Source organism: Drosophila biarmipes, chromosome 2L (genome assembly GCF_025231255.1).
Source record: "Drosophila biarmipes strain raj3 chromosome 2L, RU_DBia_V1.1, whole genome shotgun sequence".
NCBI classification, from domain to species: domain Eukaryota; kingdom Metazoa; phylum Arthropoda; class Insecta; order Diptera; family Drosophilidae; genus Drosophila; species Drosophila biarmipes.
Window position 1 is genome coordinate 14,594,123 of NC_066612.1, and position 15,954 is coordinate 14,610,076.

At 43.7% G+C, this 15,954-nt stretch overlaps 4 protein-coding genes across 6 annotated transcripts in view; 2 read left to right on the plus strand and 2 right to left on the minus strand.

Annotated features, from left to right (window-relative positions):
• Positions 1 to 110: 110 nt before the first annotated feature.
• On the plus strand, positions 111 to 2,771 carry LOC108033951 (serine/threonine-protein kinase TBK1). The gene is made up of 6 exons (XM_017108644.2): positions 111 to 293; positions 366 to 1,392; positions 1,454 to 1,733; positions 1,788 to 1,863; positions 1,922 to 2,046; positions 2,103 to 2,771. Exons 1-6 carry the CDS (start codon positions 210 to 212, stop codon positions 2,671 to 2,673), a joined length of 2,163 nt encoding a protein of 720 aa, XP_016964133.1. The 5' UTR covers positions 111 to 209; the 3' UTR covers positions 2,674 to 2,771.
• Positions 2,679 to 5,701, minus strand: LOC108033950 (cerebellar degeneration-related protein 2-like). Of its 3 annotated transcripts, none has more exons than XM_017108642.3 (2): positions 5,605 to 5,701; positions 2,679 to 5,413 (listed from the first exon to the last, which is right to left on the minus strand). In XM_017108642.3, the coding sequence occupies exon 2, from the start codon at positions 5,370 to 5,372 to the stop codon at positions 3,009 to 3,011; it is 2,364 nt and encodes a 787-aa protein (XP_016964131.1). In that variant the 5' UTR covers positions 5,373 to 5,413; positions 5,605 to 5,701; the 3' UTR covers positions 2,679 to 3,008. The 3 variants fall into 3 exon arrangements, with proteins under 3 accessions (XP_016964131.1, XP_050741554.1, XP_016964130.1); XM_050885597.1 differs by having other exon boundaries at positions 5,645 to 5,667; XM_017108641.2 differs by lacking the exon at positions 5,605 to 5,701 and adding an exon at positions 5,488 to 5,596.
• Positions 5,702 to 6,236: 535 nt separating this feature from the next.
• On the plus strand, positions 6,237 to 8,363 carry LOC108033804 (uncharacterized). Its single transcript, XM_017108422.3, has one exon. The coding sequence runs from the start codon at positions 6,374 to 6,376 to the stop codon at positions 7,196 to 7,198; it is 825 nt and encodes a 274-aa protein (XP_016963911.1). The 5' UTR covers positions 6,237 to 6,373; the 3' UTR covers positions 7,199 to 8,363.
• Positions 8,364 to 10,589: 2,226 nt separating this feature from the next.
• LOC108033803 (probable nuclear hormone receptor HR38) overlaps positions 10,590 to 15,954 on the minus strand; it is a 29,328-nt gene continuing 23,963 nt past the window's right edge. The window contains exons 2-5 of the mRNA XM_050884933.1: positions 14,532 to 14,869; positions 12,583 to 13,737; positions 11,181 to 12,258; positions 10,590 to 10,980 (exon numbers count right to left, since the gene is read on the minus strand). Of these exons, the coding sequence (XP_050740890.1) occupies positions 10,724 to 10,980; positions 11,181 to 12,258; positions 12,583 to 13,737; positions 14,532 to 14,869 (2,828 nt within the window). The 3' untranslated portion in view covers positions 10,590 to 10,723. The remainder of the gene's footprint in view (positions 10,981 to 11,180; positions 12,259 to 12,582; positions 13,738 to 14,531; positions 14,870 to 15,954) is intronic.

Genomic DNA, 15,954 nt, shown 5'->3' on the forward strand with positions numbered 1-15,954 from the left:
AATATTTTTATTGAAGTTTACCAACACATAATATTTTTATAATTATATATGCAACTTTTTCTAAATAAATGTATTTTACAAAAGTAATTTCATTACTTGTTGTTTAGTGTTATCGATAGACTTTCCAAACAAGTGTTTTTGTTTGCCACTATCGCGGCGCTTGGAAATAAGCCAAAATAAAAGCGAAATAGGCGGAAAATAGCATCGAAATGTCCTTCCTCCGCGGCTCCGTGAGCTATGTGTGGTGCACAACCAGTGTCCTGGGCAAAGGAGCCACCGGTTCCGTTTTCCAGGTGAGCTTAGCCTGCGGCTCTCAGAATCTTCCTCCTGACTCACTTTCCTTTTGAAATCTCCTTGTTCCGAAGGGGGTCAACAAGATCACCGGCGAATCGGTGGCAGTAAAGACCTTTAATCCCTACAGTCACATGCGACCAGCGGATGTACAGATGCGGGAATTCGAGGCGCTGAAGAAGGTCAACCACGAGAACATAGTGAAGCTGCTGGCCATCGAGGAGGATCAAGAGGGCCGCGGCAAGGTGATCGTGATGGAGCTCTGCACCGGCGGCAGTCTCTTCAACATCCTGGACGATCCAGAGAACTCGTACGGACTGCCGGAGCATGAGTTCCTCCTGGTGCTGGAGCACCTCTGCGCCGGAATGAAGCATCTGCGGGACAACAAGTTGGTGCATCGCGATCTCAAGCCCGGAAATATCATGAAGTTCATATCGGAGGACGGACAGACCATCTACAAGCTGACAGACTTTGGTGCTGCCCGAGAACTGGAGGATAATCAGCCTTTTGCCTCGCTCTACGGCACAGAGGAGTACCTTCATCCCGATCTCTATGAGCGCGCTGTGTTGAGGAAGTCCATCCAGCGGTCCTTCACCGCCAATGTAGACCTGTGGTCTATTGGCGTTACTTTGTACCATGTAGCCACTGGCAATCTGCCTTTTAGACCCTTTGGGGGAAGGAAAAACCGGGAGACCATGCATCAGATCACCACTAAAAAGGCTTCTGGGGTTATTTCCGGGACTCAGCTTTCCGAAAATGGACCCATTGAGTGGTCTACCACCCTGCCACCGCATGCACATCTCTCGCAGGGACTAAAAACCCTGGTGACTCCCCTTCTGGCTGGCCTCCTCGAGGAGAACCGGGAGAAAACCTGGTCTTTCGATAGGTTCTTCCATGAGGTGACTCTCATTCTCCGCAAACGCGTCATCCATGTGTTCTTTACCAATCGCACCAGTTCCGTTGAAGTATTCTTGGAGCCCGATGAACAAATTGACAACTTCCGGGAGCGCATTTTCCTGCAGACTGAGGTGCCGCTAGAGAAGCAGATCCTGCTGTTCAACAACGAGCATCTGGAGAAGAAGGTCACTCCGCGAACCATTGGTGAGTTTGTAAGCTTTCAAGGTTTTTTTTTGACGATAATAATGCTCTTCATACATTTCAGCAAAAGCATTCCCTGTCACCACCACGGAGCAGCCCATATTTCTATATAGCAACGACGACAACAATGTTCAGCTGCCCCAACAATTGGATCTGCCCAAGTTCCCCGTGTTTCCTCCCAATGTTTCTGTGGAGAATGACGCCAGCTTGGCTAAATCCGCTTGTAGTGTTGGTCACGAATGCAAAAGACGCGTGGACATTTTCACTTCCATGGATATACTTATAAAAAAGGGAGTCGAGCACTTTATAGAGATGCTAATTACCACGATTACCCTACTTTTGAAGTGAGTACATGGACACCATAATTCTTAACCTTTACGCAATCATTAAAACTACAGGAAAACCGAGAGTTTCGACAATTTGCTTTCCACGGTGATTGATTATGCCGATGTGGTGCACAGCATGGCCAGAGTGGTAAGTAGTTAAAACACATTATAAAAAATGTTTGAACAATTTTGTGCTCCTATCTTAGACAAAGGGGGATCAGGAGTTAAAGACCCTGTTGACGGCCTTGGACAACGTGAAAAGCGACTTTGATGGCGCTGCCGATGTGATCTCACAAATGCACAAACATTTTGTCACTGATGATGAACTCAAGTATACTACTACAAATAACAAAATAATAGCAATTAATCTAACTTTTGTTTCCCCAGCGACCAGTGGAATTCTTCAATGCACGGCAAGAAGTGTCCTTGCAGGACGAGGGCCAGTGCCCAGGCAAAGTATCTTGTGGAGAGGCTGCGGGACTCCTGGCAGCATCTGCTGCGAGATCGTGCCACGCGTACGCTGACCTACAACGATGAGCAGTTCCACGCCTTGGAGAAGATCAAAGTGGATCACAATGGCAAGCGGATCAAGGCCTTGCTTTTAGATAACGTTAATCCCACAGTGGCCCAGATCGCAGAGTGCCTGGCAGATTGGTACAAGTTGGCTCAGACCGTCTATCTTAAAACGCAGATCCTAGAGAAGGACGTCCGAGATTGCGAGCGGAAATTGAATGACATTCGAGATGAACTGTATCACGTTAAATCGGAGCTAAAACTGGATGTGGACACAAAGACAATAAACAACAATAACCAGCTGGCCAAGATCGAGGAGCGGAATCGGTTAAGGGTGATGCAGCAGCAGCAGCAGGAAGTAATGGCTGTTATGAGAACCAACAGCGAGCTAATAAGTTTGCTTAGCAAACTGGGAATCGCAAATGGAGGTCTTGAGAACAGTTAGCCTGGTCAAGTCGTGAAAGTGAAAGAGTATTTTATTCGCCTTTGTTTACCTTGTAAGTTTACAATAAATTTTTGATTTTATATGAATCTTGAAACGTATCAACACAGAATCTACTTACAAAGGTCAGTTAATCATATTCGTAGGTCATTTAATAATTTATTTTATCATGCTGAAATACAATTTAATTTCCGTTAATAATTAATTTGTAATTGTAATTAACTGTCTATACATTAAAAAGCGGACTAGACTTCATGGCACATACAATTTAAAAAATTTATAATGCCCTATGGCTAGAATGCAATGTATACTTAATTATTTACATTCTCTAAACAAGTTTACTTTTGACGATACTGGTGATGATTCTTTCGTATGTTGCCTCCGTTGTGTTGTTGTCGCTGGGAATGTGATTTTGTGGGAATATGATCACCGGCATCGGCGCGGCGAAGTACTTCAGCATAGGATAAATCTAGCTTCTTGAGTTTATGCAGATCTTGCGAGACCGTGTTGTGATAAAATTCAACGCCATTTAGCTCTATTACACGGCCACGAGAAGTCTGAGGAGTATTAATATTTTTGTTGTAGATCACCATTGGAGAACCGTTCCAATTGCTTGTAGAGGGTGTGTTCCGTCGACGATTGCTGCGTCCGAATTCCGCGTTCAGGGTATCCGTACACATCTTTGAGCTGCCTTGTCCACCACGGTGGTTCATGGCGAGAGGACTGTTTCGGGGAGTGAACTCCCGCGAATGGAACAAGTCGATGCGATCTCCAGGTGAGCTTTGGTTTCGGTGCTTTCGTCGGTTCTTCTTTTTGATTCCGACACCTACGGTTAGATATTCGAGGGGTTCCCGCTTAAGTGGAGTAAGTACCTGTCCATTTTCCTTAATCTGCTTGATACTCGATTCACCGACAGTCGTTTCCTTAGAAGAGCTATTTAACAAGGTAGATTGCGTATGGGACGAGTGGTTTTGTTGGTTCCTGACTTCGAAGATGTGCTTCTTGGCTGTTTTGCGTTCCAATTTGGTCACGCACTCGGACATTGCAATGGACTGATTAGATATAACTGAGGATACCACGCTCTGTGTGTCATCATCAATGAAGTCGTCTGGAGATTCCTCCCTTTCGGGTGTTACCGGCGGTACTTTGGCCGGCACCAGGGGCAATTTTTCCTGTGCCTCGTCATGCAGGGACGGTAGTTTGTCTACTTCGTTATTATCAGCAGCTTTCTTGAGCACTCCGAATATCTCCTTGAAAAGTTCCCTGTACTCGGGGCGATTCCGGAAATGAGATTCAATGGGACTGACATCGTCATAAATACTGAATTTGCAATCGTTTCCATTACTAATTGAGCAGAGGAAGAAACTAGGACGCTCGTCAGTTTGTGTATATTTGTTGCTAGTTTCATCGGAGAATCCCGACGATGTAGTTTCCGATTCGGAAAACTCAGTTGGAGTGCGCTTACGTGTGGCGTCCAACATAAGGTCAGATTCCTTTGAGCTATTACCAATTGTTTCTGGTTTTTTGCTTTGACTTAGTTCAGCTACAGTCTTGGCTTCTGAGTTGCTGACGAAATTGTTCTTGGCCGCATTTGAGGTTCGTTTTACTTCCACCAAAGCTTCATATTTTTCGACTAGGTCTCGATAAGGATTTGGTTTGTCGCTTCCGTTAAGGTCCAGATCATCGGGAATTCGAAAACGTTCCTTGTAGTCCGCAGCACTATTATCGCATTTCGAGGTGTTTTCGCTAAGTATGCTTCGGTCGTCGTCCTCGTAGATTTCCTCGGTCGGGGCGATGGAAGATTGATCGTCCATGTTGGTATTGCTCTCGTTAATATCCCTCAGGCAGCGACTACACATTTGGCCTTGTCTTACGTCATCCAGAAGGCTGAACTCTTCGTGCATCGACATGGTACCCTCATTGGCACTGTTTTCGAGAAGACGGCTCTGCAGACCCTGGTTATCCTGGATGATGGTCACCAACTGTTCCTCCAGCTCAGTACAACGCTGCTGTTCTGCCAGGAAATCCCGTTTGAGAATCTCCATTTCGCTGAGAAGCTTTACCAGTTCCTCGTTATCTTCCCCCTTTACGGCGGTCCTCTCGCACATGGTGGCATTACTGAAAGAGATGTCCTCCAGTCCGGTTGAGTTCGCAATGGCCATCACATCCAGCTTGGAAAGCTCCAGATTCTGTTCCTTGCACAGTGATTGAATGCTGTGGCTGGAAACGGAACCCTCGGCTGAATGTTGCATTCTATATCGCTCCTGCTGCAGTTGATCCACCTTTCGCCGTTCGGTGCTTAGGGATTGCCGGGCATCGCTCAGCAGTTGATTCAGTTCCTCACAGCGGGCTTCCAGAACCTCCGTATTGGTGGTCAGCGACTTAATTTGCTTCTTATCCCGATTCTTTTCCAAATTAAGTCGCTGATTGGCACGTTCCAGGTCCTGAATACCGACTTCCAGTTGCTCGTAAACCTTAAGCCGTGAATCATTCACTTCGGTCATGGCGTTTATATGCTTACGTAGGTGCAATATCTCCAGTTCCTGTTCATCCCCCTTGATTTTGTACTCCTTTATAAAGGTTTCCAGTTCCTTATTGCGTTCTAGAAGGGTTTTTCCGAGTTCGGCCGCTAATTGTAGGTCATCGAGCATGAATTGTGATACGTTTTCACACCCAGCCATACCGCGATTGGATTCCTCCATCTTGGACTTGGACCTTTGTAAGCTTCGGCTTAAAGCAAAATCTGTGCAAAATGTTAAAATTTAATCGATTTTAGTTGGTTCTGAAACAGAGCTTTCAGGAAAAAGGCAGGATTACTTGTCAAATGCCCTCTCAACGGTGGAAAAACAGCTACAACAGTAACTTTTTTACTGTTTCATCCCCAAAAACAAAAAGTATGGTATTGCACCGACTGCAAGAAAAAGCCCTACTTACATTATGCAACTGCATTTATAATTGAGCGGATGCTTCTTACTTGGCTTATTTCCTCGTCCAGAAAACAAAGAATAATAGTTCCGTAACGATCCGGAAATAATTAAAATCAGGATTTATCACATTAGGGGTACTCACGAAATGTTTTGGGGTATTCTTAAAGCTAACTCGTTTTTTAATTTAGAACACAAACTTCGAAATACAAACACAGGTTACATTTGTAAAACAAGATTATATAAATAAAAAATATACTTTTTTATGCTATGAATTAGTTATGAAATATATAACCTTGTAAAATATTAATCCAACTAAAGAGCTCCCCTAATACACAAGTATTCTGAGGCTTACTTCAATAGGTATAGGTTGCAGTAGTGATTTATATTTCAAGTCGCCCCTAATTTTATTAAAGACAATATTTAGAATAGAATATTTGATTATTGAATAATATAGTGATTATGTAATTCATCAATTTTTAAGATTTTTCGCTGGCTCGTGTTAAGCAAAATCTTAAAAACTGCTTAGGAAATTTTTGTAGATTTGATAAAACTATCAAATCAAACTATCATATCAAATTTGATTAATTTGCTACATTTTTTATTTAAAATTAACAAATAACGATTTTATTCCACTCGTGACGCTACCTTGTCACATCGATAGTTTGGCTTGTATCATCAACCACTGCCTGGTCACACTGATTTCCCGGCGTTCGTGTTTGTTTTTATTTTGTTTTCCGCCGTTTATTTTGATTTCTCGTGAGGATGAACCTCCCACCATGCTGTATGCTCTAGTCCGGATAGCCGAGTTCGTGGACCAGTTCCTGCTGCGCCCGCTGGCCAGCGTGATCGATGCGGTGGTCACCGGCGTGTACTACTTCCTGTGGAGCAGCTACTTTGTCGGCTATTGCTTGGTGGAGGGCAGTTTGCTGGCATGGAACTTCGTGAGATCTACGGTCAGCGATGTCCACAGAGGCTGCTGCGACCTGCGTCTCATCACGCTGGATGTGACGGAGTACTTGTATGGCGGCACCAGAGGTGGCCTCAAGAACGCCTGGGATTTTGGTCAAGCCGTTGGCCGGTTCTTCTGCAATCTGCTCATCGAACTGGGCGATTGCATCTTGTGGGTGTTGTTGCTGCTCCCAAGAATGATACTATTCATTGTGGACTGCCTCTTGGACTTTGTGTTTCACTCCATCGTGACCCAGGGCCTCAGCCTGCTGAACAGCGTGTTCCGGCTCTCGATCGGACTGTCCGTGCTTCTTATTCTCTACATGTTTCGGCGCTATGTGTACCTGTTGCTCATCTGCCTGCTCCAACGTGCCCGCATCGAGATCTCAACAAAGACGCAAAGCGTTTACCTCTGGACCGATCAGCAGTTACAGCGATTTAGGCAGACCATTCGCAATGATCCGGGAAACGCAGGATCCCCGAATCGCGGGGGCTGCGTGGTCTGCATGGAGCGCAGCCGGAACATCGTCATCATGCCCTGCCGGCATCTCTGCCTCTGCAAGGAGTGCTCGCAGCAACTGCGGCTCCGCCTGGAGCATCGCTGTCCTGTCTGCCGCAACGATATCATTTCCTTTCTACCGGTGTACATTTGATACTGCCCACTTTTGTAAGAGTTTTAAAGCTTAGCATATTTGTACATAAGACTGCCAATTGGAATTAGCTTTAAGAACCCAATATCGGACTAATAATATAACCGAATGCCTAAGGTAAAAGACAATCGAAACAAAAAGAAAGCACTTCTTGTTCGGATAGGTAAAAAACTTGTATAATTACAAAACACGTTACTTAAAAATCCGAAAAAATTTAAATCATTAGAAGAGGATATCCTAGACTGCGAAAACACCAGAGTAGACAACAAGTTTCAACACGCCTCCCAAAATCATCTTAAATAACATTCAAAACTAAATTGTTTTATGTATTTATTTCAAACCAATGAAAATATACGATTTGTTTTGTATACATTTATGTAAATACGGTTTGGTTTTTCGTATAACTAATTTCTCAAAAGACAGATATAGAAAAAACGTTTGTTTTGGGCTTACATTTTATTTAATTTAAATGTAATTTAAATCGAAATGAAATGATTCTCTTTGCTTCGTATCGTATTGCAGAGTTAATTGAATTGCATGTAATAAGATTTTTCATAACACTCATATGCGTACTGTTTTGGATACTTAACTGGTAAATGAAACGATCAAATAAGAGTAAAATTACACAACGGCCTATCATCTATCAGATAGATATTTGTTATAGCGTCTTTAGGTTTCACCTATCTTTTTTTTCTGCTCATCGCTAGTAGTAGGCGCATAATTGGATTGGATACATGTCTAAGTTTATCTGTTGTGTGGTTTTTGTGTTGAAGATATAGCGTCTATTGCTCCAATAGACGCACTCTATTTCGAATAACATTATCTTTCGAAAAGAACGTCTAGTTGCTATATAAATTTAATTTGTGCCAATTTCTTTTGCTCTCTTCTTTCTATTTTGTTGTATAAAGCTTTATGCGCTGCTTCTGGCTTAATCCTAACCGTTACATAGTAAAATATATATTTCATGTGTATATTTTATTTTATAGCAATATTAAAAAGTTCTCATTTAAAATCGTTTCATCGAAAAATTTCACGTTTTACGGTTTATATTTTGTTTCGTTTTGTAACTGTATCTCAAAAATATGAATCCACACTTGACATTTACGTAGTATATATGTATGCATTTATAAAACTACAAAAGAACAATAAACCAAAATATATGTGTATATGCTCGCCCGGCTATGGCCACATCCAGCTATATCTATACCTTTTGTGCCAGAAGTACATAACTTGTAAAAGTTGTCGCTCTATTCAAAATATATATGTGTAAATATGCATGTAGGTTTGATGTTTCCATGTTGTGTAGGTACAAAGTAGGTTCCTAGAGCTAGATATATCATAATAATATTTATATTCATGTGCATGATTGGTATCCAATGTTGTAACGGCTAAAATGGCATCGCGTTGAGGGTTTCGAACCCGAACCTATCTAACATCTCATTTCAAACTCTTTTGGTCACCTGTTCCTGTTAATCCTGTTTTATTATCGCTCCCAACCGTTACAAGTTCAGGTTTATTTTAGCTATATTTTTTAGTTAGTTTAAGGTGCATTTTCCTTATGGAATATTGCTCTATGGTTTCTAAACCTTCTTAGGATGTACGTTAGAGGTGGGTGGAATCAAATAAAATGGGCCAATTTGAAACTGCCTCTCAGCTTTGAATTTTATTTTATAAGAAGAGCTAAAAGTTCCCTACGAAAACAGTTTAACATAAATATTTGCAACCAGAAGATACTTTACAAGATCTTTTTAAAAAAATTCCAAACTTCCCCACTTTATTTAATTGCACCCATTTAAATTTGTTTATAGCTTCAGCTTTGCCGCATGCAGATCAATGTTTATATTTAATTTAGCTTGGCCTAGGTTTTCCTTAAATATGGTACAAAATCTAGTTGTCGAACTTGACGAATTTGATGTGCTACATGTACAATAATTTAATAATGATCTATCTAAGTTGTATAGTTTTGCAGGTATGCCAATATATTAAATAGATTTAGTAACACTTTTGTTTCGGTTCTAGATGTTTCGTGCACTCGAAAGCTTGAAGAGATATGTTATTCACATTGGTTTTTGTGTTTTTGCTTGTAAGTTTACATTTAGTTAATGAAGTCTTGACTTTTACACATAGAAAATGTCTTTTGTTAATACAAACGTTAATTGGAAAGTTGCTAAAGGCTGTACTTTGAAAATTCCTCATAACATACATTTGAAATATTTGCTATCTAATGATCTTCTTTATTCTTACTTTTTGTTATCAAAGAAAAGTGGTACGTATAAAATAAACCATATAAAAGTTAGACATAAAAATATATATTTATGCGTGTATATATATTATAGAGTTCAATGCCAATCTATCACAAAATCACATAGAGGGTTTTCTATCGAGATAACACACACATATAGAGAGAAACAGATCTATCGATCCATTTGTGTTTCTTTGAGAACTTAGTCGAAGTGGTTTAAGATTAAACAAAGTTTTCTCTCGTTTGGAGCGTACTAACTACGGATATACAAGGGCTCTGGATTACCGAATACTTGGGCTTACTGTAGAGATTATATTTGTAAAAGATCGTATAATTTAGCTTATGGTCTAGCTTGTGTGTTTGTGTGCAACTCTCTCTGTGTCAGACACAATCATCACAAAAAGGTACTTAAACTCTCATTGTGCACTAGTTGGTGCACTGGTAAATCGAACAGAAAATGCTTAGCCTACATCTATTAGGAGTCTTAGTCTAGGACTTAACGGAAATACTTGGTTGGGCTATCAACTTTTTGCTGGCTACATTGGCTAGGGGCAAGCATGGCTTTGCTGTATGATATGATATATATGATAGTGGCTCTCCACAAATTGGCAAACGATTTGTAGTTTTTCTATTTATTTGAGTCTTACTAAAGAAATTGAACGAAAATAGTTGGTTTGTTTGGTTTTATCCCAATTTGTGCAACCTATTTCGGGCTATTCTTAAAGAAAATTTCTATGGTCTAGTGTAGGGTATAAATGAAATAACGCTTCTGCTGCATGCTTTTATTTTTATTTGTTTTTTTTTTTGCCTAAAACAATTGACTAGAAGTTAGCAAAAAGGCCAGGGAGCGTTCTGTCCTTCCGTCCGTTTGTCCGTTTACACCGAATGTTGAGCAAGCTTTGAGTCCGGGGATAAAGAAAGTGTTTCCATTGCGTGCCGGCCCATTGATTCTGACAGTCGAAATTAAACAATTTGACAATTAACGTCAACAAGTTGTAATTTCCAGTGCTGACGAGTCACGCAGGAGCTGCTTTTACACTGGAAACCCTCTCTCAAATATTCATGTCCGTAATTATCGAAGGAACCGGGGCTGTCCGGCAATCTATCTACCTCTACCCTCTAGATATGGCCTGGGTCTGCTTTTTATTTCGGTTTTATTTTTGTGAGATTTATATATTTCAGGGTTCTACTAAAGCTAGTTGGGACCTTCCTATGTAAATCATAAGGTATATATAGCTTAGTTCTAGTTTAAGGAAGCAAAGTTATGGTGATACGCCTGTTCCCCCTTAGAAGGGCAATGTGGTGACGAACATGTTCTCGATGAGGGCTGGCGCCGGTACGAGATCCTCCAGCTTCAGATAGAAGATGCGCTGCAGCCCCTGGACGCTTAGGGACCGCAGTTCGGGCAACTTGCCCAGCAGGCGGCTGAAGTAGTGCTGTTTCTTCTGGGCCTCGGCATTGTAGGTGACATGGTCGCGCAGGCTGCCGATTATCTTCATCTGCAGCAGCTCCACCTTCTTCGGCTCCCGCAGGCCGTGGCGTTCTGAAGAGGAAATATTGATTTGATTTGACTAGGCTAAGATATATTATCGAATATAACGATATCCTATAGAGGATATATAAAGAAGTTCTATCGGTTTTAGTTTCAAAGGTTTTTAAATCTGAACCCAAATATTTTCAAAACTACAATATTGAATTTTAAAACTTTCTGAGTTCCAAGAACTTAAAAAAAAATTCACCCACCTGTGATCAGGGTTAGGGCGCAGAGGCAGGCGAAGGCGGAGATGTCGATCTCCAGGTTGTGCAGGCTGTGGCTGAACTCCATGATGTCGTTGAGCCACTCGCCAAAGGATCGCAGGCACTGGGTGCGGTGCAGCACCGTGCCATTGCAGAAGATCAGCTTGGTGTCGTCGCTCCTGGCGCGATAGGCCAGCCGGAGGACAAACAATTCCAGCGAGGCGCTCTGGAAGAGCAGTTCCTGATCCTCGGGCAGTAGATCAAAGTAGCCGGGAATCTTCTCGGCGAACTGCTTGATCACATCCACGGAACTGGTCAGCAGTTGGTAGAATTGTTGCACCTTATCCGCCTCGCTCATCGACAGCTCCTCGAAGTGGCTGTAGTCCAGACACGAGGAATCCGGTGTGGTGTCCACATGGCTGCGCACCAGTGCCGTGATCAATGAGATGGGAGGCGATGGCGGCGATTCTTGGGGAGACTTCGGCTTCGATGGCAGCCGTCCGCGGCGTCCCTTCAGCGAATCCGTGCGCACCACCTCCTTGACCATGCCCACAACCAGACACTTTTGGAATCGGCAGAACTGACAGCGATTGCGACGCCTCTTGTCCACCGGACAGTTCTTGTCCGCCAGGCAGACGTACTTGGAGCCCTTCTGGACGGTCCGCTTGAAGAATCCCTTGCATCCCTCACAGGTTCGCACTCCGTAGTGTTGGCAGGCGGCCGTGTCGCCGCAAACGGCACACAATTGGGATGGAGCCTGGAGCAGGCGACCCGCCTGGAGGTCCGCGCTGGCCGGTGAACTGGCCGCCGAGTTGGGAGCCGAGCTAAGCTGGAGGGGATGGGCATGACTGTGCCTCTGGCCCAGCGTGATCTTGGCCATCTTCGGGCTCTGTGCTGAGGAACCGGCCGGGGAGACAGTTCGCTGTACGGGCAGCGATGCTCGTCGAACAGGGGGAGGGCCGCCCAATGAGGGGGAGGAGATGGTGGCCGCCGCCGCCTCCACAGCCGCCGTCGCCGCAGCCAACTCTGAAATCGTGGGGAACGTGGGCAACGAGTAGCGCTCGCCATTGTGCGAGTTGTAGTTCTAAAAGAACAGAATAAATTGCATCTTAAGAAACATGAAAATAAAAAACATGAAAGAAAAAGTGGTTTAAAAAACCACATATTACATTTTCCCTACTGTATTTCATTAATGTAATGTCAAAAGTTTAACTAAGAAATCGTCTCTTTCAAATAAATAATATAAGTTAACACAACAATAAAAAAAATCTGCTTTTAAATCTTTTTTAATCAACAGTTTTAAATATTCATTAAATTTATTAACGCTCTTTAAAATTGGTTTGCATTTTGTTCAACATCTGAACTAAAAATATATTTTTAAAAGTTACCCTTTTCCAGATCTACTTACGTGTTGCTGGTAGCTCTGCTGCTGTTGCTGCTGCTGCTGTCCGTAAAAGTTGTCCGCTGCGGAGACGCCATTGTATTCATACAGGGAGCTGGCCGAGGAGCTGGGCGAGAGATTGGCGCTGGCATTGATGGCATTGAAGTGCCCATGGTAGTTGTAGCCTCCACTGTTGTTGTTGTTGTTGTTGTTGCCGTTGCCCCCGTTGTTGTTGTTGCTGTTCGGATGCGACATTTGGGCCTGGGACTGGAGGGTGTGCAGCTGCTGGAGCTGCGAAGGAGCAGGCGGACTGGCACTCCAGCCGCCGGAGAGCGGCGGGAAGCAGTCCTCGTCCATTTTGAGGGTCAGCACCTGGTCAGTGGGCGTGGGGGCAGCGGTGGAGGAAGAGGACGCCTGCTGCGGGCTGCTCCCACTGCTACTGTTGTACTTCAGAGAGTAGGTCTCCTGGAAGCTGGGCAAACTGCTGCCACAGGATAGGGGCCCTCCAATGGGCGAGATCAGCTGGAGTTGATGCTGTTGCTGCTGCTGGTGTTGCTGCTGCTGTTGTTGCTGCTGCTGCTGCTGTTGCTGTTGCTGCTGGGCGTGCAATGCAATAGCCGGATCGCTGCTGGATCGCAGACTCAGCAGGCAGAGTTGCTGCTCTTGCTCGGAGCTCAGTTGCTGCTCGGGGATTGAGGAAAGCCGCTTGTCCCGCAGGCAAGTCAACTTGGTGAGATTCTCAATGGAGCTGGTGAGGTCCTCGGCGGGATTTTCCGGATAGCCACTGGTGGTCGGGGAGAGCAGGGAGTTGTTCGAGTCAGAGGGGAAGAAGAGATCCGAGAAGAGTTCGCTGTGCGAGACCACAGACGCGTCGGTCAGGTTGCTGATCAACTGATCCTCCTCATGGGAGAGCAGCGTCTCCGACTTGAGCAGGTGTTGCTGCGGGCTTACAAGGTGTTGCTGTTGCAGATGTTGCTGCTGCTGTTGTTGCTGCTGTTGTTGCTGCTGCTGTTGCTGCTGCTGCTGTTGCTGCTGCTGCTGCTGCTGGTGGTGATGTTGCTGATGGAGGAGGTGGTTGTGGTGGATTTGGTGGTGTCCAGCTGCCGATGCCGACGTTGTGGTGGTCGTCGAGGCGGTTTGCGTGGAGAAATTATCGAAGGGCGACAATGAACTAAAGGAGCTCTGCAACGAAAGACAGTCGGCGGACGAATGAGGTAGTGAGCTTGCGTTACCGCCTAGATATCCTAGCCCTAAGGGTGGAGTCTAGCTTTCCCGACATGCAACGCTCGACGAGCGACATGCGCATTTCCCCCAGAAACAGCCATTGGCTCTTGGGTCGCAAAAGCAACCCCTAAGCCGCGGCGAGCTCCTCGATGATGATTTCCTAATTGGTTATGCTTATGCCAAAGTGTTTTCCCAACATATCGCACCTAACAATAGATGTCTAATTGTTGCCTCTGCCGCTGCAATTGATCTCCTCACCTCGCAACTTGACTTTAGCGGAGAGGAGTCACCTCCTCGCAGCTGGCAATTAACGCGGCCATTCATTTTGGGCTTGCCAATTTTGCATAGATTTTTGCACATCTTTGTGCTAGGTGTAAATATTTTGGAAATTATATCCCAGCGGGGAGTTGCAAGTGAAATTTATAATGTATTTTTAGGGAGACCTAGAGTAGTTTTTTAAGAATATGTATACTTATACTTAAGTGGTTTTGGATATGTAATAAACCGACTCATGATCAGTGTATATTTCTTCTATATTTACAAAAAAAATAAAACATAAAAAACATTTAAAGATCACAATTATTTATAGGCAAATTACGATCAAACCGATCTTGATTAAAGTCTGTTGAGTGATGTAATACTTTAATGTTCGTTTTACGGTTGGTTCGATCGAATATTTTTTAAAAATAAATCTAGTTTTTAGTTTACCCAATTTAAAAATAATCAAATATGTGATTTTGTCTTGAACTTACATTAGGTTGCAAAAGTAACATGCTTGTTGTCGCTTGGTTATTGAGCCTCAGCTGGCTGATTTTGGTTGTGTGGATTGCTGCTGTCGCCGCTGCCGTTGATGTTGCAGTTGCTGCTGGGGCTCCTCCTGCGGTTCCTGCTGATGTTGCTGCTGTTGCTGCTGTAACAGCAATTGTCGTCGCTGTCGCAGATGTTGCCGAGGTGCTGGCAGCTACTGTTGCTCGGCTGTCGCTGTTGCTGTCAGTTATCTCGACTTTCAATTTCTCCGCACCGAGTGGTTTTATTTTCCTCGCCCCAGTGGCTAGTGTTGCTGCTGCTGCTGCTGCTATTGCCGCTGCACCTGCAAGGATAATTGAGAGGAAAGGTCTTTAGCAATTTAGAATACTGGGAAGTTAAGTGGGCATGAATGCCACACGGCGTCTCTGGGGTGAGCTTAATGCTAAATGGTTGGTGAAATGCCAAATCTGCGATGATTTGGGCAGATTCATATTGCTGCCGTGCTAATGTTGCCGCTGCTGGTTGCCCAATTGTCTCGCGTTCCACACGCAAGCCGCCGTATCGAATGTCTTAATTAGAAATGCTCAAGCTCAGGCCCAGGTCTCACTCTCAGTCCCAGGCTCGGCTGTCCACATAAATAAATATATGGATATATTTTGTATATCCCCAAGAGGCCGAGACACCTCCTCATTGTGTCGCGGGGTTGGCCAAGAGGCGAGATCACGTTACAACAAAGATGTAGCCACCAGAAAGTCGGCGGAGAAGAGCGGCCGAAACAAACCTAAACGAGGATCACATCTCCATCGTTCGGTTAATGCGGCACATAAAATGTAATAAATTGTCTTGTCCGATGCCGCACGGTTCGCTTGCAGGGGCCCAGCCACGTTGCGGGTGTTCGGCTTTTGATTATAATAAATATTTTGGCCGATTCGCATTGCAAAATGCAAAATGTTAGCTAAAGTTCGCCGCGGCTCTGCGAAATCGTTTTTCATAATTTGCATAATTTATGCTGGAAATTGGAATCGGCATTCTAGACAAAATGCTATAAATACAATAAAATATGGGAGTACCCACATATCATTGAAATATTAAACAGGTGATGGCTAAAACTCATTCGAAAGGCAGTAAAATATGCAATACACATCAATAAATTAAATGCAGCTAAGACTGCAGCTCATAGTATTGACATAAATATATTTTAACACTTTAGGAATCCCTTTTAGAGCTCCACACGACTCGAAACTATGGGCAACTCATAAACTGTCAACGAATTCTAATAACCATTAATTAAACTAGTCATAAATATCACACAAGCCCCAACGAACCCATTACTCACACATTCTCATACTTCGCTAATCAACCGATGTTTTGTCTATATATTTTTCATTTAATCTTTTTTTTACAGATTTTTCCTCAACTTCTGCTGAC

Excerpts from the sequence above, each read along its gene's own strand:
- LOC108033951 (XM_017108644.2), top strand. The coding sequence starts at position 210 with ATGTCCTTCCTCCGCGGCTCCGTGAGCTATGTGTGGTGCACAACCAGT. Across the intron at positions 294-365 it reads CCACCGGTTCCGTTTTCCAG|GGGGTCAACAAGATCACCGG; the intron begins GTGAGCTTAGCC and ends CTTGTTCCGAAG. Across the intron at positions 1,393-1,453 it reads GGTCACTCCGCGAACCATTG|CAAAAGCATTCCCTGTCACC; the intron begins GTGAGTTTGTAA and ends CATACATTTCAG.
- LOC108033950 (XM_017108642.3), bottom strand. The coding sequence starts at position 5,372 with ATGGAGGAATCCAATCGCGGTATGGCTGGGTGTGAAAACGTATCACAA.
- LOC108033804 (XM_017108422.3), top strand. The coding sequence starts at position 6,374 with ATGCTGTATGCTCTAGTCCGGATAGCCGAGTTCGTGGACCAGTTCCTG.